At 50.0% G+C, this 22,364-nt stretch overlaps 1 protein-coding gene across 1 annotated transcript; it reads left to right on the forward strand.

Annotated features, from left to right (window-relative positions):
* The first annotated feature begins 101 nt into the window (after window positions 1-101).
* Window positions 102-21,637, forward strand: XRRA1 (X-ray radiation resistance associated 1). The gene is made up of 18 exons (XM_049823152.1): window positions 102-155; window positions 872-981; window positions 2,073-2,227; window positions 2,502-2,573; window positions 3,339-3,411; window positions 4,102-4,199; window positions 12,060-12,193; window positions 12,828-12,926; window positions 14,024-14,283; window positions 15,298-15,338; window positions 16,117-16,233; window positions 17,287-17,380; window positions 18,083-18,201; window positions 18,629-18,889; window positions 19,468-19,633; window positions 19,759-19,871; window positions 20,454-20,559; window positions 21,396-21,637. Exons 2-18 carry the CDS (start codon window positions 888-890, stop codon window positions 21,635-21,637), a joined length of 2,244 nt encoding a protein of 747 aa, XP_049679109.1. The 5' UTR covers window positions 102-155; window positions 872-887.
* Window positions 21,638-22,364: the final 727 nt, after the last annotated feature.

Below are 22,364 nucleotides of genomic sequence, written 5' to 3' on the forward strand. Positions count from 1 at the left end.
GAATTGTAGTCCTCCCCTCCCCCGCCCGCGTTCCCCGTTGTTATGGCGACGGAGCGGCGCGGAGGGGAGGAGGAGGCGGCGGTGGCGGCGGCGGTGCCGGGCCCGTTCGGGGAACGGGGACGGGAGAGCGGCTGGGGCGGCCCCCGGTCTGCGGGGTGAGGGGTGGGCACCGCTGACTGGGCGGGTTGCCTGGGTCTGGGGCCTGGCGAGGGTGAGTGGTGGCAAAGCAGCGTTTCGCCCGGCCAGTGCCTCACCATGGCGACGTTGCACACAGCTGCCCTCCCGCTTATATTGGGGCATGAACACACAGCGTGAGCCTGTTGAAGAGGAAAGGTACCCCAAATACCGGCACCGTGCGCAAACACCATAGTCAAACTGTGCTGTGGTATGTCAGAGCGGTGTCTGGGCGTGGAGACACCATCAGATGGCACTGGGAGACCATGTCCCGCTGCAGGGGCACAGGGTGAGAGCGACGCAGTGCCTTTGAAGTTTATTTCTGAGGTGTGGGGAGCGGTGACTGGTGTGGTTCTTCTCCCAGAATCCCCACAAGTGCCAAGGGAAAGGATACGGGGAAGGGGGAACGAGGGGTAAAGCAGAAATCCTGTGAGTCATTGTCCACACAGCTGGACTCATGCACATGCCGGTGTCTGCGTTTTGCTATCTTGAGGTGGAAAATAATGCATGTATTCCTGGCACCTCATTTACTTCTCCGTTTTAGGAGGTGATGCTCCTCATGTGTCCCTGACAGCGTTCCTTTGCCTACAGGCTAACACTTCATTTGTGGCTATGCTTGGAAAGGGCTGTTTAAATCAAAGTAATGTTAGAGCCAGTGAAAATTTTAACCCATTTATTTATTTCTCGCTCTCCCCAGGAACGCTGCAGTCAAGATGGCTACGACAGGACAGTATAAAATGGGTGATGGAAGCAACTATGCAACTAACTGCTTCTCTGCCAGGAACATTTTGTGCACAAGTAAAGAAGGTGATGCTTCTTCAAGTGCTGCTGGTGAAGTCACCCTGCAGAATAGTGTCGTGTCCATAGGGGCAGGTCCACCATCCACCCTGTTGTTGGGCCAGATAGAGGGTACATTCAGCTGTGGTTTCTCGCATCAACATCCCAGCTGATGATAGGTAACAGTTGATAACAGAACTTAAAACAGTGCCCAGAAAGTCTTAAAATTGTTTAATGCTTCATTGATATGAAGAGGGCAGGATGTCTACGACACATGTTAAATGAGGGGTCCAGCAGCCATTTCCACATGCCAGCAGGAGGGAAGCTTCAGGAAGGCATGTGGCTAGCACGGCATGGTTCTCCAACAGCTATTCTGAGCTAGAGCTTCTCCTTTTTCTCTGGGCTTTGAGACTTATATTGGTGAAATGTCTTCTATGATTTGGGAAATGGTGGAGCGGTCTACCAGGCTGGTCAGGTGTCTGGAGCACATGACTTTCTAGGAGAGGTTGAGGGTGCTGAGTTTGTTTTTTATCTGGCCAAGTGGAGTCCAAGGGGAGACTATGGCTTACAGCTACCTGAAGGACAGCTACAAACTCGTCTTAATGGTGGCAGATGGCGTAACTAAGCCAAAAATTTCACCTTGGGAGGTTTAGGTTGGATGTTAGGAGAAAATTCTTTGCTGGGAGGAGGTGCAGCTCTGGGCCAGGTTACCCTGGGAGGTGGTGGAATCGCCAGACAAAGCCACAACTGACTGATCTGACATTGCTGATGGTCCTGCTTTGGGTGGGAGTTTGGATTGGAGATCTCCAGAAGGCTCTTCCAGCCCATGTTTCCATGTCTGCAACCTATGGCTCTATTACCATCTATAAAGTAGCACGTTTCTCCTCTTCCGTGGATCTGGCTGTAGCTTTAAGGTTCCTACCTTAAATTTATGGTCACTGAACATTTTATACTCTAGTATTTCCTAATATAGGGGATTTTAACATGATGGATTTCAAAATGATGGATTTCAGTGTTGGGCTGAAACACCAGGCAGAGTGCAGCTACTTTGAGAAGGGCACATTTAGAGGGTTGCATGTTCACCATACCATCTCCTCTGCCTTGGTCCATTGTTGTGCCAGGGTCTGGGCGCTGGGTGCTGACACACAGAGCTACCCCGAGGGCTTGGACTGAGAAGGGGACCACCGGGAAGACACCACTGCAGAGGAGAAAGCCCCCAGAGTCTGCCTCCGTGGAAGAAAATAACAAAGACAACGTCCTAGATGAGCCATTTCTGGTCAGTGCAGATTTCCTCCGTTATTGCCTAAACTTTCTGATAGCACTTTGTGCAGCTGGGGAGATCCTGCTGGTGGATGAACTCTGCAGCTGCCTCTCCCTCCCCATCTCCGTGCCACCTTCTCCCCCCTTCCCACAATCCAAGGCACCAGGTGCCCCCCTCACCTGGGTGTAGCTGAGGTCTGGTTTTGGAGCTCAGGTCCAAGGACATGACATAGAGAATTGCTGTAGGACTAACCATTTGTGGGGTTTTTTTTGTTTGTTTTTTTTTCCAGATGAAGCACCACTGTTTGAAGAACCCCTCCGACCTGTGCTCTGTGAACATAAGCAGCCAAAATCTGGTCTCTGTGAGTATCAGAGACTCAAGAAGCATTAAGAAACTGCCTTAAGTTGAAAAAATTACCATACTGGCACATGAGTGTCCAGAGATCAGAGAAGACACACATTAGAAGCAGGCATATTTCCTGTACAGGAAGGTGGGCCAGACAGCTGTGAACAGTCTTGGAGGATTTGTCCTACAAACTTTTGGATCGTGTCTTCATAACATAAATTAACTTGGTCTTCATCAGTTGTAGATCCTTCCCTACTTTCATCCCCTTGCAAAAATGCTCTTCTTTGGGTTTAGGGATGTTTATCTCAGCTTTGGTAGGAGTTCAACTTCAGCTTGAGAAGCGACTTTTATTTGGGTTCGTAACTAACTTGCAGTGCAAAGAGAAAATGAGCTGAGGTGCTGATAGGTTTTTAGGGTCTTTATAGGGTTCCCTCCGGGTGCTCTGAAGGACAGATGTGCTAAATCATAGGGTGGATGTGTTTGTTGGGTCACACATAGGTATGAGATATGGCCCAGGAGCCCTGCGACACATGTAGGGGATTGAGGTCAGTAGTGAGGACACACTTTGCTTTGGGGCTCAACTAATCCAGGTCTTCTGGATGTTGGTCACTGAGGCAGCTGTGCATTAAATGCATACTCTGAGGGGTGCTCTCCTTAGAAAAACAAATGAAGACCTAATTATGGGAAATGCTATGATTTAGGCATTCTGAGAAAGAGATTCAGTTGTTTCAGATCCATTTAGGGCTGGAGTGGGATGATTTCTTTTTTCTGTATTTTTCAGGCTAAAGAGGATGATTTTGAGAAATTTGATTGCGTTGCTTTCATAAATGCTGCTGACAACCTGCTGACACTAGGTAAGGGATTGCATTACCAAAAAATAGACGCTGCATTTCAAGCCAGGGAAGCTTATGCTTGTCTGAACAAAGGTCTAGAGCTTTACAAAGAGGTTTAAGATACGCATGCAGCACTTTTTTGCAGAATTGCTTCCTTCCTGTTACTGAGTTGAAATCCTTGTGCTAATTCCCTTTATTGTAATGATAATTGTGTGCCACTGTGGTATCCTTTTCATTATTAGAAAACAAAGCTCTTTACAAAGAAAATCCCCATTTAATATATAGAAGCGTGGAATAATGAAACAACTTGTCCCAAAGGCTCAGAAGGTTAATGGTAGAGCTGGGAGGTGAATCCAAATCCAGTGTCATAGGCTCAGTTAATTTGAAGAAGAAAAAATGGAAATCCGTTTATAACTAGTAAAACATATAAGCTAAATGTGTCATTAGTGGCTTCAAGCAGTAATCCAATCTGGGCGGGGGAGCAAATGCATGAAAGCAAACCAGATGTCTAAGGAGTAGGTTGGTGATGCATTGTGTATTGTACAGCCAACCATCTAACTGAGCTGGCATTTTCTTTCAAACATGCCCACTGATAATACTAGTACTCTTGTTCTTGCTGGTTTTGGTCCATTCCAGGCCCAGGTAAGACACGGTTTGTTCTGTTACTGCTGTTCTTCACTCACTGGAGCATTTTCTTTTCCACCCTTGCAGAGCCATTTCGGAAGTTTCCAGGACTGCGGGAACTGGAACTTTCCTTGAACAGACTAAGAAATCTGAAAATCACCACTGGAGACTTCCTGCATTTGGAAGTAAGATGAGTGGGCTCTGAGACCTTATTCATCTCCTACCAGCCGTCATGCTGAAGCCTACATATAGCGTTGATGTATGTCCCTGCAGCATGAGTTCTCTGAAACTGCAGCATCATTATCTCTTCCTGCTTCCTTGTGACTCCAGGAAGGCCTTTCCACTGTGTCCCTCAGGGACCTTCACATCTTGCTTCCTCCTGCAGAGCAATCCCTCACAGATCCCTGTCGCGGTAGAGACGGACACGACAAGTAATAGATCACGCAAAATGGCTACTTTATTGTTCTAACACACCTTTTTATCCCCTTCTTCAGAGTATGTGTTAGTATATGATTGGCTTAGTTAGTAACTAACAATTCATGATTGGTGAGTTTGTCAGGACGGTTCTTCTTATCACTATCTTGTTTTCGTACTGGTCTTCTTGGATCTTTCCAGACTTCTCAAGGATATACTACAAGCTGCTCAAGGTCGTGCTGTTCTCAAACTGTCAGGAATTCCGTAGACTTGTTGCATCCCCCGACAATTCCCCCTTTTTGTATTCGTGCTAAAAATATCATCCCAGCTGCCCTCTGCAGGGCCCTTTGCAGAAGGCCAAAAAGACAGGGCAACATTAGAAGCATAGTTATCACAATCAAGATCGCTACCCCCACAGTCTTGAGCAGAGATATCAACCATCCAGACAATCCCCAACCCTCAAATATCTTTGTCCTTGTGCTAAAAGCAAGAAATCAATTGCAGCTCTATTTTATAGCGTAGCTTGTCTGACACTATCAATGTCTAGCAGTAAATCTGATAATACTACACCAGTCTGTATTCAGGGACCCCAGAATTTGTGATTCCTGGGGTGGCAATGAGGGTTAATGCCCGATCCGTGAAAACCAGGCATTCCCATCCATTAAGTCCATGACCTGCTGCACAGGGGTCTCCATCAATAAGTTCTTAAACTTTGTCGATGTCAGTGTAACCCCCTATTAAACCTGTGAAAAAGGGATTGCTTGGTGTTATTGTACTAAGGTATAAGAAATCTTGTCCAGTCACGTCAGCCAGGGTCATCCAGATGTTTTCTTTGGTTTGCGGTGGTATCCATGCCTACATCCATCCGAGGACTGTGAGGTAGATGAACCATCTGTACATTCTCGTGCTGTCTTGCTCCGCAAATTCAGCCCAGCAATCGGTAGGTGCCAGCTTTATGTGGGCGTCCCCACAGAGGCAACGATGGCCTTGCCGTACACCAGTCCGATGCTCTTCGGAAAATCCCGGTATTTATACATTTGTAGAGGAACGGATTTCAGCACACGTGGCCAGCGGGTGCCAAAAATCCGCCTCATTTGCAACCTATGACGCATGCGCTCGCTGGCCAGGCGCGCTGCATGAGTCATAGTCATCCTGTCTATTGGTTCATGGACTTGGTGATGCGGTTGCAATGCACAGAGAATCTTGATCTGTTATATTGGTCAAGGTGACCTACACTTAGTTTTTGGTTGAGGTGGTATTCATATTGCCGCACCCTGTGGGATGTTCCAGATGATGATGGTCATACAAATCAAGCGGGAGTCCATTGTGGGCCTGTATCTGTAGAAACACAAGCATAACCTCGCCCCCAGGTTAACAGCTCACATGGTCCACTCCACTGACCAGTAACTAAATCTTTAATGTGTACTTTGATGCCTCTTTGTAAATTCTGTGTTGAAAAAAGAGAAGTGTTGAAAAAAGGAGGTAGAGAAGAATTATCCCCATAACAGAGAAAGCTAAGAACATAAACCACGTTATCTAAACATGTCTGTGGTGGTTCCCCAATCATTCCCCCTTTTTGTTTTTGAAGCTGCTGCTTCAGTGTGCCATGTGCACGCAGCTCTACTATTTGTGGAGAACCATTTTGATATACTACTTTGCTGTTCCAGTTGTTGTTTTCATACCATACTACTGCTGCTTTACCTGTTTTTCCAGAACCATCTGTGAAGACAGTAGGGCCTTTCACAGGTTCCGGCTGGCTTAAGCTTTTCTGACCAAATGGTATTTCTCGAGCAAATTTCAGGAGCGGGTGCGACGGTAGATGATACGAGATCTGTCCTTGAAAACCCGCCATGGCCACTTGCAGCTTGTAATTGTTTGCCAGACACCATTCAAAGTACCAATTTTGAACAGGTAAAACAATAGTAGCTGGATCACGTCATGTTAGTTCTACACATTGCTTTCTGGCTTTTATGATTACATCAGCAATAAGTTCAAACAAGCCAGGAGCAGTTTTTCGTGGCCAGAAATGACAAAAACATCCATTCTAAAATATGTAATGGGTCATCCCACTCAGAATTCCACTGCACCAAAGCACCAAATGGCACAGTTTTGTCAATTAGTACAAAGAATTGTACCAATTGAGACAGATCAATTTGAGAAACAAATTTCTTGTGTATACATTGTTCCACCCTGTGAATTACATTTAACGCTTCCTTATTCAATATTCTGGGTTCTGTTGGATCATTGGAATTTTTTAATAAGTCTAATAGAGGTTGTAACTGCGAATTGGTCAGTCCAAGATAGGGCCTGATCCAGTTCAAGGATCCCATTAATTTCTGTACATCACTGAGTGTCTTAACTGCAGGGTTAAGTTTCTCAGGTTGGGGCACAACCTGCTTATTTGTAATTGTCATTCCCAAATATTTCCAGGGTGCTATTTTTTGCTCTTTTTCAGGGGCAATAACTAACTCATATTGTTGTAGCAAATTTGTGGCCAAATTTTTCATGCCATTCAACTGCTCCTTGTTGTCTGACGCTAACAGAATGTCATCCATATAGTGATAACTATAACTAGTAGGGAATTTTTCCCGTACAGGTGACAGAGCTTGTGCAACAAACGATTGACAAGTGGTTGGTGAATTTTTCATGCCCTGCGGCAGAACTCTCCATTGATATCTTTTTGCCGGTTCTGCATGATTGATAGAAAGCACAGAGAATGCAAAAATTTTTTAATTTTATTTTTTTTTAATTTTTTTTTTTTTTTTGTCTTGGGAAGCTAGTGGAATTGTAAAAATAAACAGCCCTTAAGGTCCATGACAATGATTTCCCAATCTTGAGGGATCATGGCAGGTGAAGGCATGCCTGGTTGCAGAGCCCCCATCGTGGCCATGACAGCATTGACTTGCCACAGGTCATGCAAAAATCGCCATTTTCCTGATTTCTTTTTTTTTTTTTTTTCCACAAACACTGGAGCATTCCACAGACTGTGAGATGGTTCAATGTGTCTGGCAGCTAGTTGTTCTGCTACCAATTCTTGCAGGGCCTTTAATTTTTTCAGTTGGTAGGGGCCACTGATCCACCCACACAGGGTTATTTGTTAACCAAGTTAAAACAAGCGTGGGTTGTCTAACACCCTGCAGCACAGTGGCCCCCGTTAAAAATCTGTGATAAATCTCACCCCCCACTGCGAGAAGCAATCCCTCCCCCATCAATTGAGGGGAGCTGCCATCACATATGGTTTAATAACTGCTTGTTGGCCCTCAGGATTGGCAATCGGAACTGGAGTGGCTGCTATCTTCGCTCGTGTGGATCCTCCCAGCCCCACTGCTCCCATACGAGCCTCCTCTGTTGGCCAGGTAGACGGCCACAGATAATCGGCAATGATAGTCACATCGGCTCCCGTGTCCAGGAGCCCTGCAAGCCTTACTGTAGTCGGAGATCTTCCGTGATTCGACAGTGTGCACGTCATGTGTGGTCAGGATGGTGAGACAGTCTGAGACCAGCAGACCTGAGGGGGTCCCGTGGAGCCGAAGCCTCCATCGCATCGCAGTCGCTGTTCTGCTTTTGAAATAGAACTCGAAAAAGGAACAAGTTGAGCAATGCGAGTACCTTTAGGAATTGGTACTGGTGGGTAGGGGGTCGAAATCATCGCGCAAATTTGACCTGTTAAAGCAGCATCAATAACTCCCACATGCACGATTATTCCATTCAACGTGCTACCTGATCTTCCCGGTAGCAATGCACTCAGTCCCCGTCCTATAGGACCCCTTGCATTAAGAGGTACCTTAACGATGTCTTTTGTGGCTAGAGTTACTGTGTCGGCGGTGGATACATCCAACCCTGCTAAGCCAGGTGTTGCAGCTGACAATTGTTCGCAGAGAGGAATTGGCCGGCTGTCGGGAGGGGATTTGTTCTCCTTGCGCGCCCTCTCACACTCATTTTGTGGTTTTCCTGTAGCGGCTGTCCATTAGCATGAAATTTGGAATGACATTGTTTTGCAAAGTGTCCTAATTTCCCACATTTCTTGCAAGTAATCTCTGGTGAGTGGTGCACCCGTTGTTTACCTGGTGATGTTTTGTGTGGAGAAGTTACCATGATGTGCCCTTCGCTGCCACACCCAGAGCACTTTCCAGAATTTCTCATAGCATTGGCTAGGGTGGTCACTGTGTGTGCCAGTGTCCCAACTTTAGAACATGCAGCTACCATGGCAGGGACAGAAGGATCTCCTGGCAGAGCCTGTATGATCTTTTGACAGTCCTCATTAGCATGATCTTTTACCAACTGTTTGCATAGCATTTGTCTTAAGACCTCATCTTCTACCTGTTTTTCCAGGGCAGCAGATATTTTTTCTACAAATTGTAAAAAGGGTTCTGTGGGGCCTTGGCGGATAGTGATGTATTTTTGCTTCGGAGCTGCCATATCCATGGTTCGCTTTATTGCCATAAGGCCTATATTTCGTGCTTGTTCGAGAGCCAGCGGAGGCCATGTAGCCTGTAGCTGAGGCTTACTATACTGCCCTTCACCAAGCAAAGCATCCTCTCCAAGGGCTGATCTCGGGTCACCCTGTGGCAGTCGTGAATTATGCAGCGCCGCCGCGCGTGCCATCCGCCTCCAGGTGGATTGAAATACTTGCAATTGTATGGGCTGAAACAGCACTTGTGCTAGATGTATAATATCATATGGACACAGCAGATCTGTGCTAATTATACGAATAAGTTGCATTACCTCAGGAGAATTGATTCCAAATTTTTGTACTTTATTCTGCAAATCCTGCACTACTCTCCAGCCTATGGGATTGTGCTCATCGTGCCGGTTTGTGCCTGCAGCAGCTTTGAAAACAGGAAATGTACCAGGAGCCTCTGCTGCGTTATCTAGAGGCTTTAGAAATGCAGGTGTTAAAGAGCACGGGCTGAGGCGTTCTACTAGATCCCAGTTGCCGGAGTCGGCAGCATATCTTCTAACTCCCTCCCAAAATTGATCAGGGGATCTCGGGACCACAGTTACTGTGGACGGAGGGAGAGTCCATGGCAGGGGTTCTTTTGGTGTGGTTTTATCTGTGAGCTGCAGGGATCGCATAGCGTCAATTAGAGATTTTTCTGCCTCAGCTTCATTTTTGCTCTCATTTTCCATGCAGCCCTCACATTCGGTTTGAGTCTCACCATCCTTTCGACCCTCACTTTCGGTACGGCCCTGGCTTTCGTTACGGCCCTCGCTTTCCCGCTCAGTGTTAATCGCCACGTTTTTCTCTTCTGGGGGGGCTGATGGAGTCACCCCTTCTGCCACCGCACCAGTAGGTGAGGAGGGCCCCTCATCACCCGGTAAAGTAATTAATGGCATAGGAGGAGGAGGTGAATAAGGGTATGATCTGATTTTGCTCATGAGGGGTTTTCTGCCCGCAACTGCTGATATTGCAGCATTGGCCGCAGCTGTTACTTGAGCAGAAACTTTTTCATTGATAACATTTTCTGATTTCTCATCTTTCTTTTGCTGATCTTTCGCATCACATTCTGCTTTCCATTCCTTCAGGGTCTCACGTAATAGACGCCATACGATCGCCAACTTACAGAGCTCTTTCTGTCCTTTAGAGATCTCATCAAACATTTTCCAGCCTACTGCTTGCCATGCACCCACACTGAATGCAGTAACTGTTGTGGCTGTAAAGCCTTGCACCTTACACCGTATTAAAATCCGTTTCAGGCTTTGTTCTGGGGTTTTAACCCCTTTTCTTTTTAACAGGGCTTTCCAGGTAGACAAAATCGTCTCCTTTTCTTTTGTTAATTTCTGCCCCATTCTAACAGTTTAGTCCCTGGTGGCTCACCTTATTAGGTGTCTAGGCTCAGGTCCGGACCAGGCAGATTCCACTGCTCTCAGCTTCACCGGGCTCCGTCTCCGCAGCTTTTCTCGCTGCCGGTATACTCTTTCACAGCTCTCGTCGCCGCTGGTATACTTCTCTCTAGTGCTGGATTTATCGCCGTTAGATGATCTGTTCGCTCAGGCGCATCGGGGTCACCATTTGTCGCGGTAGAGATGGACACGACAAGTAATAGATCACGCAGAATGGCTACTTTATTGTTCTAACACACCTTTTTATCCCCTTCTTCAGAGTATGTGTTAGTATATGATTGGCTTAGTTAGTAACTAACAGTTCATGATTGGTGAGTTTGTCAGGACGGTTCTTCTTATCACTATCTTGTTTTCGTACTGGTCTTCTCGGATCCTTCCAGACTTCTCAAGGATATACTACAAGCTGCTCAAGGTCACGCTGTTCTCGAACTGTCAGGAATTCCGTAGACTTGTTGCATCCCCCGACAGATCCCCATTGCTCAGCCCCTTGCCACAGGAATTGTTTCCCCGGTGATGGGCTACCCCCTTTGCTGTAGGATCCTCTCCCTGCAGTGTGTCAATCACCCATGGCATCCCTCACCTCTCTGATGCTGTGTGGTCCCTGACAGCTCCCCATCCCCTTCCACACTGTGCTCTACCTCTCCGCATCCCATCGTTCCATCCTTCTCCTCTCCAGATAGGTGTTTGCAGTTTCCCCGACTTACGGGCTGCATTTCTAACACAGCAAAGGGGTCGGTTTGTTTTTTTCTTTAAAAAAAGAGACAAAGCGGGTCTTAAGAACAAGCAACTGTGCCTGGTATGATGGTTTTAGTCGTCCTTTCCCTCCAGCTTGGAGTGGATCTCTGCTATAGAGATCTCAGGCTCTGGCTCAGCTGAACTGACTTTATCTAGGTTTGCTCTCTTTGAGGTGTCCTTGTCTGGATTTCTCTGTTTTCTGATTGCTGCTGGATATAAAGTTTTGTCTTAAAAGGTTTCTTTCTTCTTGTCTTATTCAAAGAATTGTTGGTGGCTCAGCTGTCAGGTCTGTACGCTTGGATCCTGGCCTCCCTCCTGCCTGCAGGCTTTGGGAGGTCCCCAAATCCATGAAATGTAGGAGAGCTTCTCATGTTTTTCCCATGCACTGTTGGTAACCCACTCAAGGGTTTGACTCAGTCAGTGGGCACGTGCCCAGGTGATGGGTAACCAAATTTCCAAGGCTCATGAGGCCAGGGTTGATCTTGTCTATCCCTATGTGCCTCTCTGTGAGCAGCCCTGTCGCTGGCGTCAGCTATGAAATGTGGGGATGGGACCTACCTAAATTCTCCTTCCTGCCATGCCCCTATGGATCTCAGCTTCATCCATGGCCAGTGTCTGGCATCTTGTTTACTGACAGCCCAGACAAATCAGCCCTGGGAAGGCTGATTGGAAATTCATATTAAATTGATTTGGAAAGTGCTTTGAGCTCCTCCTAGGAAAATGCAGCCTATTTTAATGCCCCAGCAAAGCTATTCCTGTTCACGTATCCTAGAAATCCTTGTCCATGCTCCCAGCAGGGTCTGCTCCTTGGCTTTCTCCCGGCTGTTGTCTCATCAGTCACATGTGTGGGTGGGGGACTAGACCTGAGCACTTCTGCCAAGGTGCAGAGTCCCACCGCTGTAAGTCCCTGCAAGTCAGAGATATTCACAGCATCACTCTAGGGCAGGTGGTAGCATGACTGAAAGTGTCCTGTAAATATTTAATATCTACCTGGGGAAAGCCAACAGAGATTGTTCTTTGCTCCAGGGGATTGTTTCTTCTATTCCCCTCAGGTTCTGGATCTCTCCTACAATAACTTGTCCCCCCAGGACATTTGGACATTGGGAAATTTGTCCCAGCTCAAAGTCCTTCGCTTGACGGCCAACGGGCTTCGGTCCCTGCCTCTGGACCTGGCAGGCTCATGGGAGTAAGTGCACGCAGCAAGTGATGGTTCGGTTTGGTAGGGAGCTGCCGGCATGCCGGCAGGATGCACCGGACAGGCAGGCAGGGTGATGGAGCAGTGACGCTGGCAAGGCAGTGGTGAGCGGTGGGGGTAGGCAGCCTGGAATTGATTTATCAGTCCAGGCAGCAGAGCTCTTCCCTTGCAAACTGGAAGATCAAATAACCTAAGGTTGGTGCTGGGTGGCAGGGAAGTGTTATCCCAGCTCAGCTCCAGATCACCCAGGGTATCTGCTGTCATCAGCAGCTAGAGAGGAACCTCTGGGCAGTGATTCAGAAGGCCTGTTATGTGGCCAAGCCACGTGAGTAGGATGTTATTTATTTGTTGTTAATTAGACCCTTCGCATATAGCTTAGCCACAGTTGCCATGCCAAGGTATCCACTGTTTGCCATCCTTGAAGATACAGTGCTGAGCTAAATGGTCCTTTGGACTGATTCAACGTAGCTGCTTTGAGGTAGGATATCAGTTTTCTATTAAAAGAATGAAAACAGCCCCAGCCCAGTCTCTCGGTGGATACATCTTCTAGCAGTGACAGCAAATTATGTGTTTTTCACCTGTCTTTGCTTGAGCATGCTATTAATGAGCCTCTTTGTATCTGCAGCTCTGCTTATTTAAGGTTTCCATCTCTGGAGGTCTTGTCGCTGGATGACAATCGTCTGTCAGACCCAAGCATCTTTGTGAGCCTGTCTCATCTCTGCAGGTAAGGAAGCACCTGGCAGCAGACAGCTCTGGCTTTTGGGGGCTGGCAGCTGCCTCCGTCAGCTGTTGCTCAGTAGCAGGCTTAAAATGAAAAACAAAATCTTTGTGATTCACTCAGATACTTCCCTGTTTAGTCTCTCTCGTATTGCAAATGGGACTGAACGGAAGAAAACAGCCTGTGCTGCAAAGCACAAGCTGGCCAAACCCGGCAGGTGGCTGGTAATTCAGCTCCTGATCTCCAGGCCTGATTTGAGAAATGGCAGTTGCTTTCTCCTTTTTCCCTTTTTCATCCCAGATTCATCATCATTTCAGCGCAGCAGCACTAGGAAAGGCTGCAGATCAGGTCCCTCTGTTTAATGTGGGCTTTCGTGATTCAACCAGAGACGAGTCACTAGGAAGGGGGACAACTCGCCCCTCAGCTGGGCTGGGCTGAGTTTGGGGACAGTGCAGAGAGCTTCTGATGTTCCCCTCGTGCTTCCAGTGCTGTGAATTGGATCTGGCTTGTTGCCCTGGCTCTGCCAAGATGTTCCTGGAGGAAACTGCACATTGTCCGCAGTGTTCCTAAGAGGAGGGGGAGTGGGCGAGCTTTAGGCATGAGACTGCAGGGCTGGAGTCTGGACGTTTGGGTTTCTGCTCTTCCCTGTGCTGTCTTGTGACCTTGGGCAAGTGCACTGGTGATGTTATACTGCCATGGGAAGGTGGAACATTCTTAGGGAATCCCAGTAGGACCACAGCTCCTCAGAGCCCTGCGTGATTTAATGAACTGCCAGGATGTCTCCTTGTCCATTAAATTCTCATCAGGAGGTGAACTTAGAGCTAGGTGACCCTCAGGCTGGTGTGGGGGACCAAAGTTACCGGCTTCAGGGGTAATGCCAGGCTGCACCAAGAACTGAGCCTGTGGTTGGGGTTTGGAGAGGAGGGGGAATGGGGCAGCGAGATGCAGGTGTCACGGATGCCTCTGCACTGCTGCTGGGAAGCTCAGAGAGGAGGCAGGTCGAGGGCCAGCTCCCTGCCCTGCAGGTGCCAGGGCGAACAGATGGCCGGGTGCGTACACCGATAGCAATCGTGGAGTTTCTCATGCAGTTCCTCTTCCAATAGCCTGAGGGAGTTGAATCTGGACAGGAACAGGATTTTGGCTGTCCCCTACCTGCACCAAGCAGAGAGCCGGCAGTTCTTCCTCCACCCAGTGCTGGACGGCGACAGCTTCAGAGCAGAGTGGTACAAGTCTCTGAGCAGCCTCTGGCAGCGGCCCCGGCTGCCGCGGCAGGAGGACATGGAGGTGCCAGCAGAGCTGGAAGGGAAGAAAGTACAGCTTGAATATGTCGTGTTACAGAACAAGAGGGATGCAGACAGGACAGGTGAGCAGCGCCTGCCTTTCTGCCTGCACTGAAACCGTGGGATGTTTCAGTGGGAGAGGGCTCAGTTATGTCAGGGTAAGGGTCTGCTGGATGTTTACTAGTAAATGAAGCTGCTTGACAAAATTAAAACAGCGAGGGAGGGATACATGGAACCATTTTAGACAGTTCAGCGAATGTGTACAGTCCCTCTGTATTTACTGGGAGCAATGGGTGCTTACTGGACACAAGTCACCCTAAAGCAGACATCTCCCATGGTTTGGATAGAAGTGCCCCTTTCTCTCTCCTGGCCTTCTCCAGGGTAGCTTGCTCCAAAGGAGGCATTTCATGCTGACTGGGAGGAAAACTGGTAAAAATGGGGAAATAATTCAGGTTAGGAAGTGGATTACTGTGGATGCTGGACAGGCAGAGGGCAAGAAGGTTGTGTGACTAGGTTGCCCATGCACAGGTCTGCATTCCTGGTGTAGGTCAGCTCTCCCCTCTGGATGTCTTTACTGAAGCGTGATGCTGGGCCACGTGATGGGATGGATCGAGAGGCTGCCTGGTGTCTCCTGTGTAGACCAGGCTGTGTGATGGAGGCTGCCGGTGGGGCTCCTCTGAGCACTTCTCCTGTCTCTTGGCTTGCTGCAGCAGTGCCTGTTGTTAAGTATTTGTGGAGCAGGCAACAGTGCAACTTCTGGTGCCGGTCTGGTGGTAGCAGCATGATGTGGGAAAGGCCTTGTGCTCATGGGTGAGACTCCAAATCAAAATCCACCTGTGGGGAGCTCCTGGCTGCCCTGAGGCCAGTAGCAGGGTTTCTGCATTGTTTGAGGGATGTGGACCTCATCTGGAGTGAAGGGGCAGTCAGCAAGCCTGCTACAGTGATTCCCCCTCACCTTGGGCACGTCTTGCCATTGAGCCAGATCCTGCCTGATGCTGATTTGCTTTTCCAGGGTAATCCCAGCCTTGCCATGGCTGCGGCTGGCCCAGCGCTCAGCTTCACGTAGAAACCCTCATTTTGCTTGTGTTTCATTGCAGAGGTTGTTTTCAATTCTGACCCTCAGGAACACCCAGCGCTGGTAAGAACTGTTGGCTGATCTGTGATTTGGGGTGTGAGCTCCAAAACTTTCCTTCCCCAAGCCTCTCAGCTGAGTTTCAGTAAGCCTGTGGGTACAGACAGGACCCTGGGTGCCTGCAAGGCTTGCAGTGAGTATTGTCTCTCATCAGGGAGATCAGGAGCAAATTTTCCCATAACCAAGGCGCACCAGAGCTTAAACTTATATCACTTTCAGATAAAACCTGGTTTGCCATTTGCTTGTGACCGTGTGCCCTCCCTGCACGGGGAAGTGTGTTCTGTGGCTCAGGTAGGGACCGAAGCTCAGGAGCTGGGAGTTCTTTCATTCTTAGCTCTGTAATTTTTCCCCTCAGATTTATTTACATGATTCTCTTCAGAATCAGCTGTTTGAAGCCAAAGACCCCGATTTTTATTAGAACTTGAGTAAGGGGCTGAGCTTCAGAGATGCTGAGCACTTGCAGGATGTTCTAGTGTAACACACATGCATGCACACGCACACTCTCAGAGAGCATAGCTGCTTCCTCCCATGCCCGCGCATGGTTTCAGTGCTGAATGACGGAGTTTGGTGCATTTGACGTGACACCCTGCAGGGCTCTTACAGTAATGCAGAGACCAAACCAAGCTGCCACAAGGCAAGCTCTGAAGCGGGTCTGAACCAAAAGCTCTTCAACTTATAGCTCTGTTTGGCCTCAGGAGGGTGGTGTCCTGGCACTGGAGGTGTCTTCTGCCACCAGAGCCTCTGGAGCAGTGTCTCTGCTCACCTTCTTCCTCCTCTCTTTAAGGTTGTTCCCAGGGAGGGAGAACCATCTGTCTCTAAGACTCTGCCAGCTCCCTCCGTGCACAGGGATATTCGTGCTCCCTTTCCTGAACTGAAGCATCTCAGCCTGGCCTTCAACAAGGTGATGTGGGTCCTGTGGCTCCGAATAGGTGTAAAGGTTCAGCTGCCTGAGTGTGGCATTAGTGCCCTGGGAGACACCCTGGCCTTTAGCTGCCACTGCAGAAGGGCACAGCTCTCCCCTGCTCCTGTGTCCATCTGCCAGCCCAGGGGAATGTGTCAGACATCCAGGATCTCTCAAGCGGGATAGGACACCTATTTGGGCAGCTGAATTGCACCCAGCTTGTCTAAACCCTTGCATATTCAGGGATTTAATCAGAGAATGGGATATGTGAAGGACCGCCCTCCTCCTGGACTGATCCTTTGCTGGAGCTGCATGGTGGATGGTGATGTCTCATCAAGAACTTAGTGCTGTTTTAGTGCCAGGTTATACCTATCTGCTGAGCCACATCGGGTTCTCAGTGTGCCCCAACAGACAAGTAACACACATTCATTTAACCTCCCCTTCCTGGTGCTTTTGGCTCCTGCCCAGGTCTTAACTCATGCTGCTTCCCCACCGGGTGAGCTGTTGGTGCCGACTTACCACTGCTCAGTGAGGGGCATCCCCTGGGACACGATGGGGTGGCTCTGCTTGCTTGTGAAGTGAGCTCTGCTGCTGTTTCCCACGTGTCATCACCCTGTTTTAGGTCACTGCCTTGGTGAGCTGGTTTCTGGCTGCCATGCCCTGGCCAGGCTGTGGTTTGGATGGCAGAGTGGAGAGGCAGGACTTTTTTCCTGCTCAGAAGCGCTGCAGCTGCAAAAAAAGGAAAAAAAGTCCTGCCTCTCTACCTTGCAGCTCTTCTGAGCATTGGAGGCACCAGTCCTCTGGCTGTAGTGTGGAAGAGGGAGAGGGGAGCGCTGCTTCTGTCCTCTATAATCACAGGCAGTAGAGCTGCTGGGCATCTCTGGCTAAGGGGTGCCATCTCCCTCCTCCTTCTCCCCACTGCATGTACCTGCCCAGTGCCAGGGTCCCCAGGCATTGGAGGAACACGCTTTAGTGGGAGGGTTGGGATGAAAATCAACAGCCTCCAGCTTGACTCAGTGCTTACAGCAAACAGTAAACTATTTTATTTTGCAGATCGCAGATGAGACAGCTCTTTTACCTGTAGCTTTCTTCCCGTGCCTGAAGGAGCTGACATTTCACAACAACCCTCTTACCACCACCCGGAGCGGTACAGTATGAGCCCAGCTCTGTGGGGCGCTCCTGCTCTGTCCCTCCTCTGCTGTTAGCTCTCTGGGACAGGGACCATGTTGCCTTTTGGTGTTCAGACATTCCTGCCATGCTGGCCCTGGCCCCCAAAGAGATGCTTTAATCATTTCTGCTCTCTAAAGAGCAACGCAGATGAACACTGCTCTTGCAAACACCATTAATGCCCTGCTGCTGCTCCCAGCCCCAGTGAAGTCTGTAACAGCTCATCAGTGACTGTGGCAGTGCAGTCTCAGGCTAAATTTTGCTCTCCAAATGGTGTTCATCCCACAAAGGGCTTGTCTGAATTTGGTCCACGCTTCCCCCTGCAGCAGCTATCTGAGCAGGAGGGATAAACCCCAAACATGCCCATGGCCGCAACAGGCAATGTTCGAAGGTAGCCAGAAGGATACTGATGAAACATTGCAATGGTGTTGCTCCCCTGCACAAGCTTCATGTAGACTAGTAAATAAAACAGGTCTGGGCTGCTCCTCTGGCCTTGGTGGCACGTAGCCCAGTCTGATATATGTTCTTAAGGCTAAAGCATCTTCCTACAAAACCGGGTGGCTTCTACTGTGGTCCCTGAGCTGAGCCTGGGGTTAATTGGCACAGCGTGCTGCTGGTGAAGGTGCCAGGCATGGGCTCTCCACCAGCTGCCTGCAGCTCTGGTAAACCTCTGCTCCTCCAGGGCAGCTGCCTCTGCTGACTCGGCTCCTCCAGCACAATCTGGGAATTAAACTTGTCCGACAGAAGAGCCTAGCCGTGGAGAAGTGGCACTTCTCCATCCCTCTCAAAGCCAGCCGCAAGGTAAGGAGGGATGTGCTTCAGGAGTGGGATGAAACCCCTGCTGAAATATTCAGGGCAGGATTGCCCAGCAACCAACTTGCTGGGGAGCATGGGAAGAGCTGGTGGGACACAGGGATCCCAGTGGGCTTGGAAGGATGGAGGGAAGGGTGGGAAGGATTGGAGGTATTTTGCTCAGGATGAGGTTGGGAAGTCCAACCACCCCCTTATTGCTGCCCCAGGCAGGGTTTGTTACTGGGTTTTTGTGTTCAGTCTTGCCCATCGGCCTTGGCTGACGGATCCTATGGGACTGAAGATGTTTCCAGGGTGTCCCTGGAGCCAGGGCTTCCCTGGCACTCCCTGTCCTGTAAGGAGCAGCCTCCAGCCATCAGACCCAACCCCACGCTGACATTCGTGGCAGCACGGGTGGACATCCATTCCTTCTCCCCAGGTCACGTCACATCTCCCCAAAGTCACGAAGCAGCCGCTGATGCTGGAAGCTCCTGCCAAGACCTTTCTGTGGAAACAGCTTCCAGCTGCGGTAGAAGCTGTGAGAGATGCTGCACCTCTGAGTCCGGCCCAGCCGCTGCCCCCCATCAGCTCCGTGACCCCAGCCGGCAGCCAGTGGATGGCACTGGAGGAAGGGGAAGATGACTCCAGGCCTCCTCCTGGCTCAGCCGAGGACAACATTGCATCCTTCTTCATGACGCAGGTGAGGCCGGGCTGTAAGTGTTCAGGACTGCAGGGCTTGTCCAGAAATGGTCCACAGATGGATCTTTGTTTACCTAAGTGAATGAACTGTGTGCACGTGCTGTGGGTACCAGTGGTTATAACCCTCCTTTCATTGCAAGAGATTTAAGGAAGTACTAGCAAGAAGCATAAATCCAACATTGTGACCAAGAACAAGAATTGGTGGCCTATTTCGCAGGGTGGCACAGGGCTGTGCTGGCTTGGTGGGTAGCCCCACTGCAGGAGCTCATCAGTCAAGCATCGTCCCTGCAGCACCTGCTGGAATACTTCCTCCTAGAGCTCACCAGGGCAGCTTTTTGACTTGATTTCCCTGAAAATCTTGGGACTATCAGGGGAAAAAAAAGTCTGTGCCAGGATGGGGATGGCTCCTCTCTCCTCTGCACCCAGTGCCGCTGAGCAGAGATGTGATGAGATGGTGGCTCTGTGGCTCGGTGCCACCGGGTGAGAACTCTGGCCACAGCATGACAGGCTCTGGCTGACTCCATCAGCTTGACTGGTAAGAAAGGGCTGCTGTGAATTCCTTTATTTTGCTGCTTTGAGGTGGAGGATGTGTCCAGACCTCTGCTGAGACCTGTGGCAGAGGGCAGGCTGGAGAAGGGGAGTGAGCAGAGGGGAGAAGGAAGCTCCCAGGTGGTTCCAGAGCAATACAAAGGCTATGAGGAGCTGCTCGGTGGAGATACAGACCCAGATTTTATCGAACCAGTTGGTGAGTGAAGATAGCAGAGGGCTCCTGCTTAGAAAAGCCTTGGCAGGTTGATGAGCAGTATGGTCCACTGACCAAGAAAGAAGCAGCAAAGGCTTTTATTGTCCCCTTTTCCCTCCGATTCACAGGGATACAGAAAAACGTGCAGGCGCTGTACTACATCCTGAAACATCCGCTTGTTTACCGGGACATCAAGCCACAACTGGACAGCGTGCAGAAGCCCTACATGCCTCGGAAAAAGGTAAAGAGCCAAAGTTCCAAAGGCAAACTGGTTGCATCTATATCTGGATCAACCCACGTGTTTGGATGAATGCTGAGAGCCTGAGCGTGGGCTTGGCCCCAGTTCCTGATCCCAGTGCCTCGCTGTCATAGTGCATGCAGCTCCCACGGCAACTGACCTGCAGGGACGGGGCAGCTCAGCACACTGGGGCTGGTAAATGGCCAAGAGCCGTGCTATCCCCTGGGCAGTGTGAGGGAAATCACTTGTCACCAACCCCCTGGAGAAAGCCAGCCCTGTCCCAAGGGAGATGGAGGAAATGGCCTCCGAGCTGCGTCTGTGGGATGGGTTGTAGTAGAATTCCAGTGCCTGAATCCACTGCAGTGCTCTGTGGTTGCGGAAAGCTGATTCAGTGTTGCTCAATAATCTTAAATTGATGTCTAAACCACACCAGCTTGGTCCAAAAAAAAGAGACCGTCTCACCTACCTTGTGCAGACGCACAGGCCCATGTTAGTTTGGGAGAGGGGGCAGGAAAAGGAGGTGGAGAATTATCAGCCTGGAAGGTGGAGGGGAGGCACACTGCAGCCTCCTGGTCTTCCTTGCAGCATGGGAGGATGCCTGGCCCTCCCACCCGCAAGACAAGAGCGGAGGTCCTGGAAGGAATCCTGATGGCCATGAGAAACACCTCAACCATCACTGAAGTCCCCTTGGGTATGTTCCTGCATTCCCAGTCTCTCCTGTTGACAGCACCGCAGAGGCAGGGGCAGGATCTGAACATAAGTGTCCCTGAGCTGGCCGGGCCCTGGGGTGCGGCCGAGTTGGGAATGAGGGTCCCCCCCATTCTGGCAGCCTTCCCCCATGTCCCTGCAGAGAGGACAAGGGCTTCGTCGGCTGAACATCCTCAGCCCACTGCGAGGTTGGACCCCGATACTCCGGCTACTAGTTAACAGAGGAGTAAATGCAACAGACACTGCTGGGGTCCCTTAGATCCACAGCTGGATTAACCCTACCCCAAACCCAGCTGTTGGGAGAACAGCCTTGGAGTAGAAGTGGTTTTGCCCCCTTACATGAAGCAGGACTTGGGCCTCCGAGCACTGGCCATGTTTTATCTCCGTCCCAGCTCTGATGGTGATACAATCCTGAACTGCTAGTGCAAGCAGGACCTGGCTACTCCCCCGTGCTGTCTCTTTTCCCTGCACCAACTGGGGAAGGGAGGAGGAAAGAGAGGCAAGAAATTGAGGCACTTTTTGCAGGCTATAGTAAGAGCCACTGCCCAGGCTTGAGCCTAGCACATCTGTCTCACTCGAGTTGCTCAAGACCACCAGTGTCTTTGCTTTTGGGGCTCATGTGTTTTGTGTGGGTGCCAGGATAGAGCTGCATCCCAGCAGCCATCTTTGTGTCCCTGCCACGGTGAGGTGCTCCTTGCTGCGGGGATGGGAGAGAGCTGGGGCTGCTGGCAGGCAGAGGCACGGGAGGGAAGATCAAATATCGCAGCCAAGGGGCTGTCCCATCCCATTGCTCTTGCTCTCACCCCTGGCCTTTTCCAGCATCTGTTTTGCAAAAGAGGAAATCCAGACCCAGGGCATACCAGGAGGCACGGAAGCTGATGGAAGAATTCCAGGAGGTGTTTGAGATCCCCCTTGCAGCCATTGGTGAGGAGATGGCCAAGCCGTCAGAAGAGGTGCAGGTGGTAAAAGCCTTTCTCACAGAGGCAACATCCAAGCAGGGGAGCCCCAAACAGCTACAGCTGGCAAGGAAGAGAGTGGCCAAGAACGTGCCCAAAGTTTAGTACGCAGTACAGCCAGGGTTGAATAAAGCATCCCACATCCTGGTCCTCTTGGATAACATGTGTGTTATTTTGTAACTTGTTTGGAGCTATTTTCCCCCTCCTGCCGTTAGAAAATCCAGTGCCATGACAACGACAGCACCTACCAGCTTGAAAGCACGGATACAGCCACCATGCTGCAATGACAGCACATGAAAACCATGTCTGCTCGCTGCTGTACTCTGCAGTTCCTGCAAAACAAGGTGTGTCCTCATCCATCCCTGCACAAAAACTGACTTGTAAGAAAAACTAGCACATTCTCTGGGCATTGCAGGGAGGTTTTGCCCAGAAATGAACAGGGCAGAGAGTGCTGTCACTGCCCTGTTCTGTGATGAGCACAGCTCACGATGGGGCTCTGCCTGCACTGACCGATGGGCCGTACAAGGAGGGCTTGCAGGCCAGCAGCAACGCCACTATCATTAACAAAGTGGCGAGCTAATAGGAGCTGCCTGGTTCTCTCAGCTCTCGCCCCCTCTCCCAGCATCGGTCTGTCCCGCAGCCAAGTGCTGGGGAAAATCCATCTTGTGCCGGGGCAGTGCTGCCAGCGTTGCTTGTGATAGCTCTGAGCATGGAGCCCCAGCCCGCCGCAGGTATGTGCCCGACCAGCCGGACCCAAGTGCACTCAGACAGCTGAGCTGGGCACAAAATAGTTATTAAAAACCCAAATCCATCCCCCGGTCTGGCACCCCTA

This window comes from Accipiter gentilis, chromosome 19 (genome assembly GCF_929443795.1).
Source record: "Accipiter gentilis chromosome 19, bAccGen1.1, whole genome shotgun sequence".
NCBI classification, from domain to species: Eukaryota; Metazoa; Chordata; class Aves; order Accipitriformes; family Accipitridae; genus Astur; species Astur gentilis.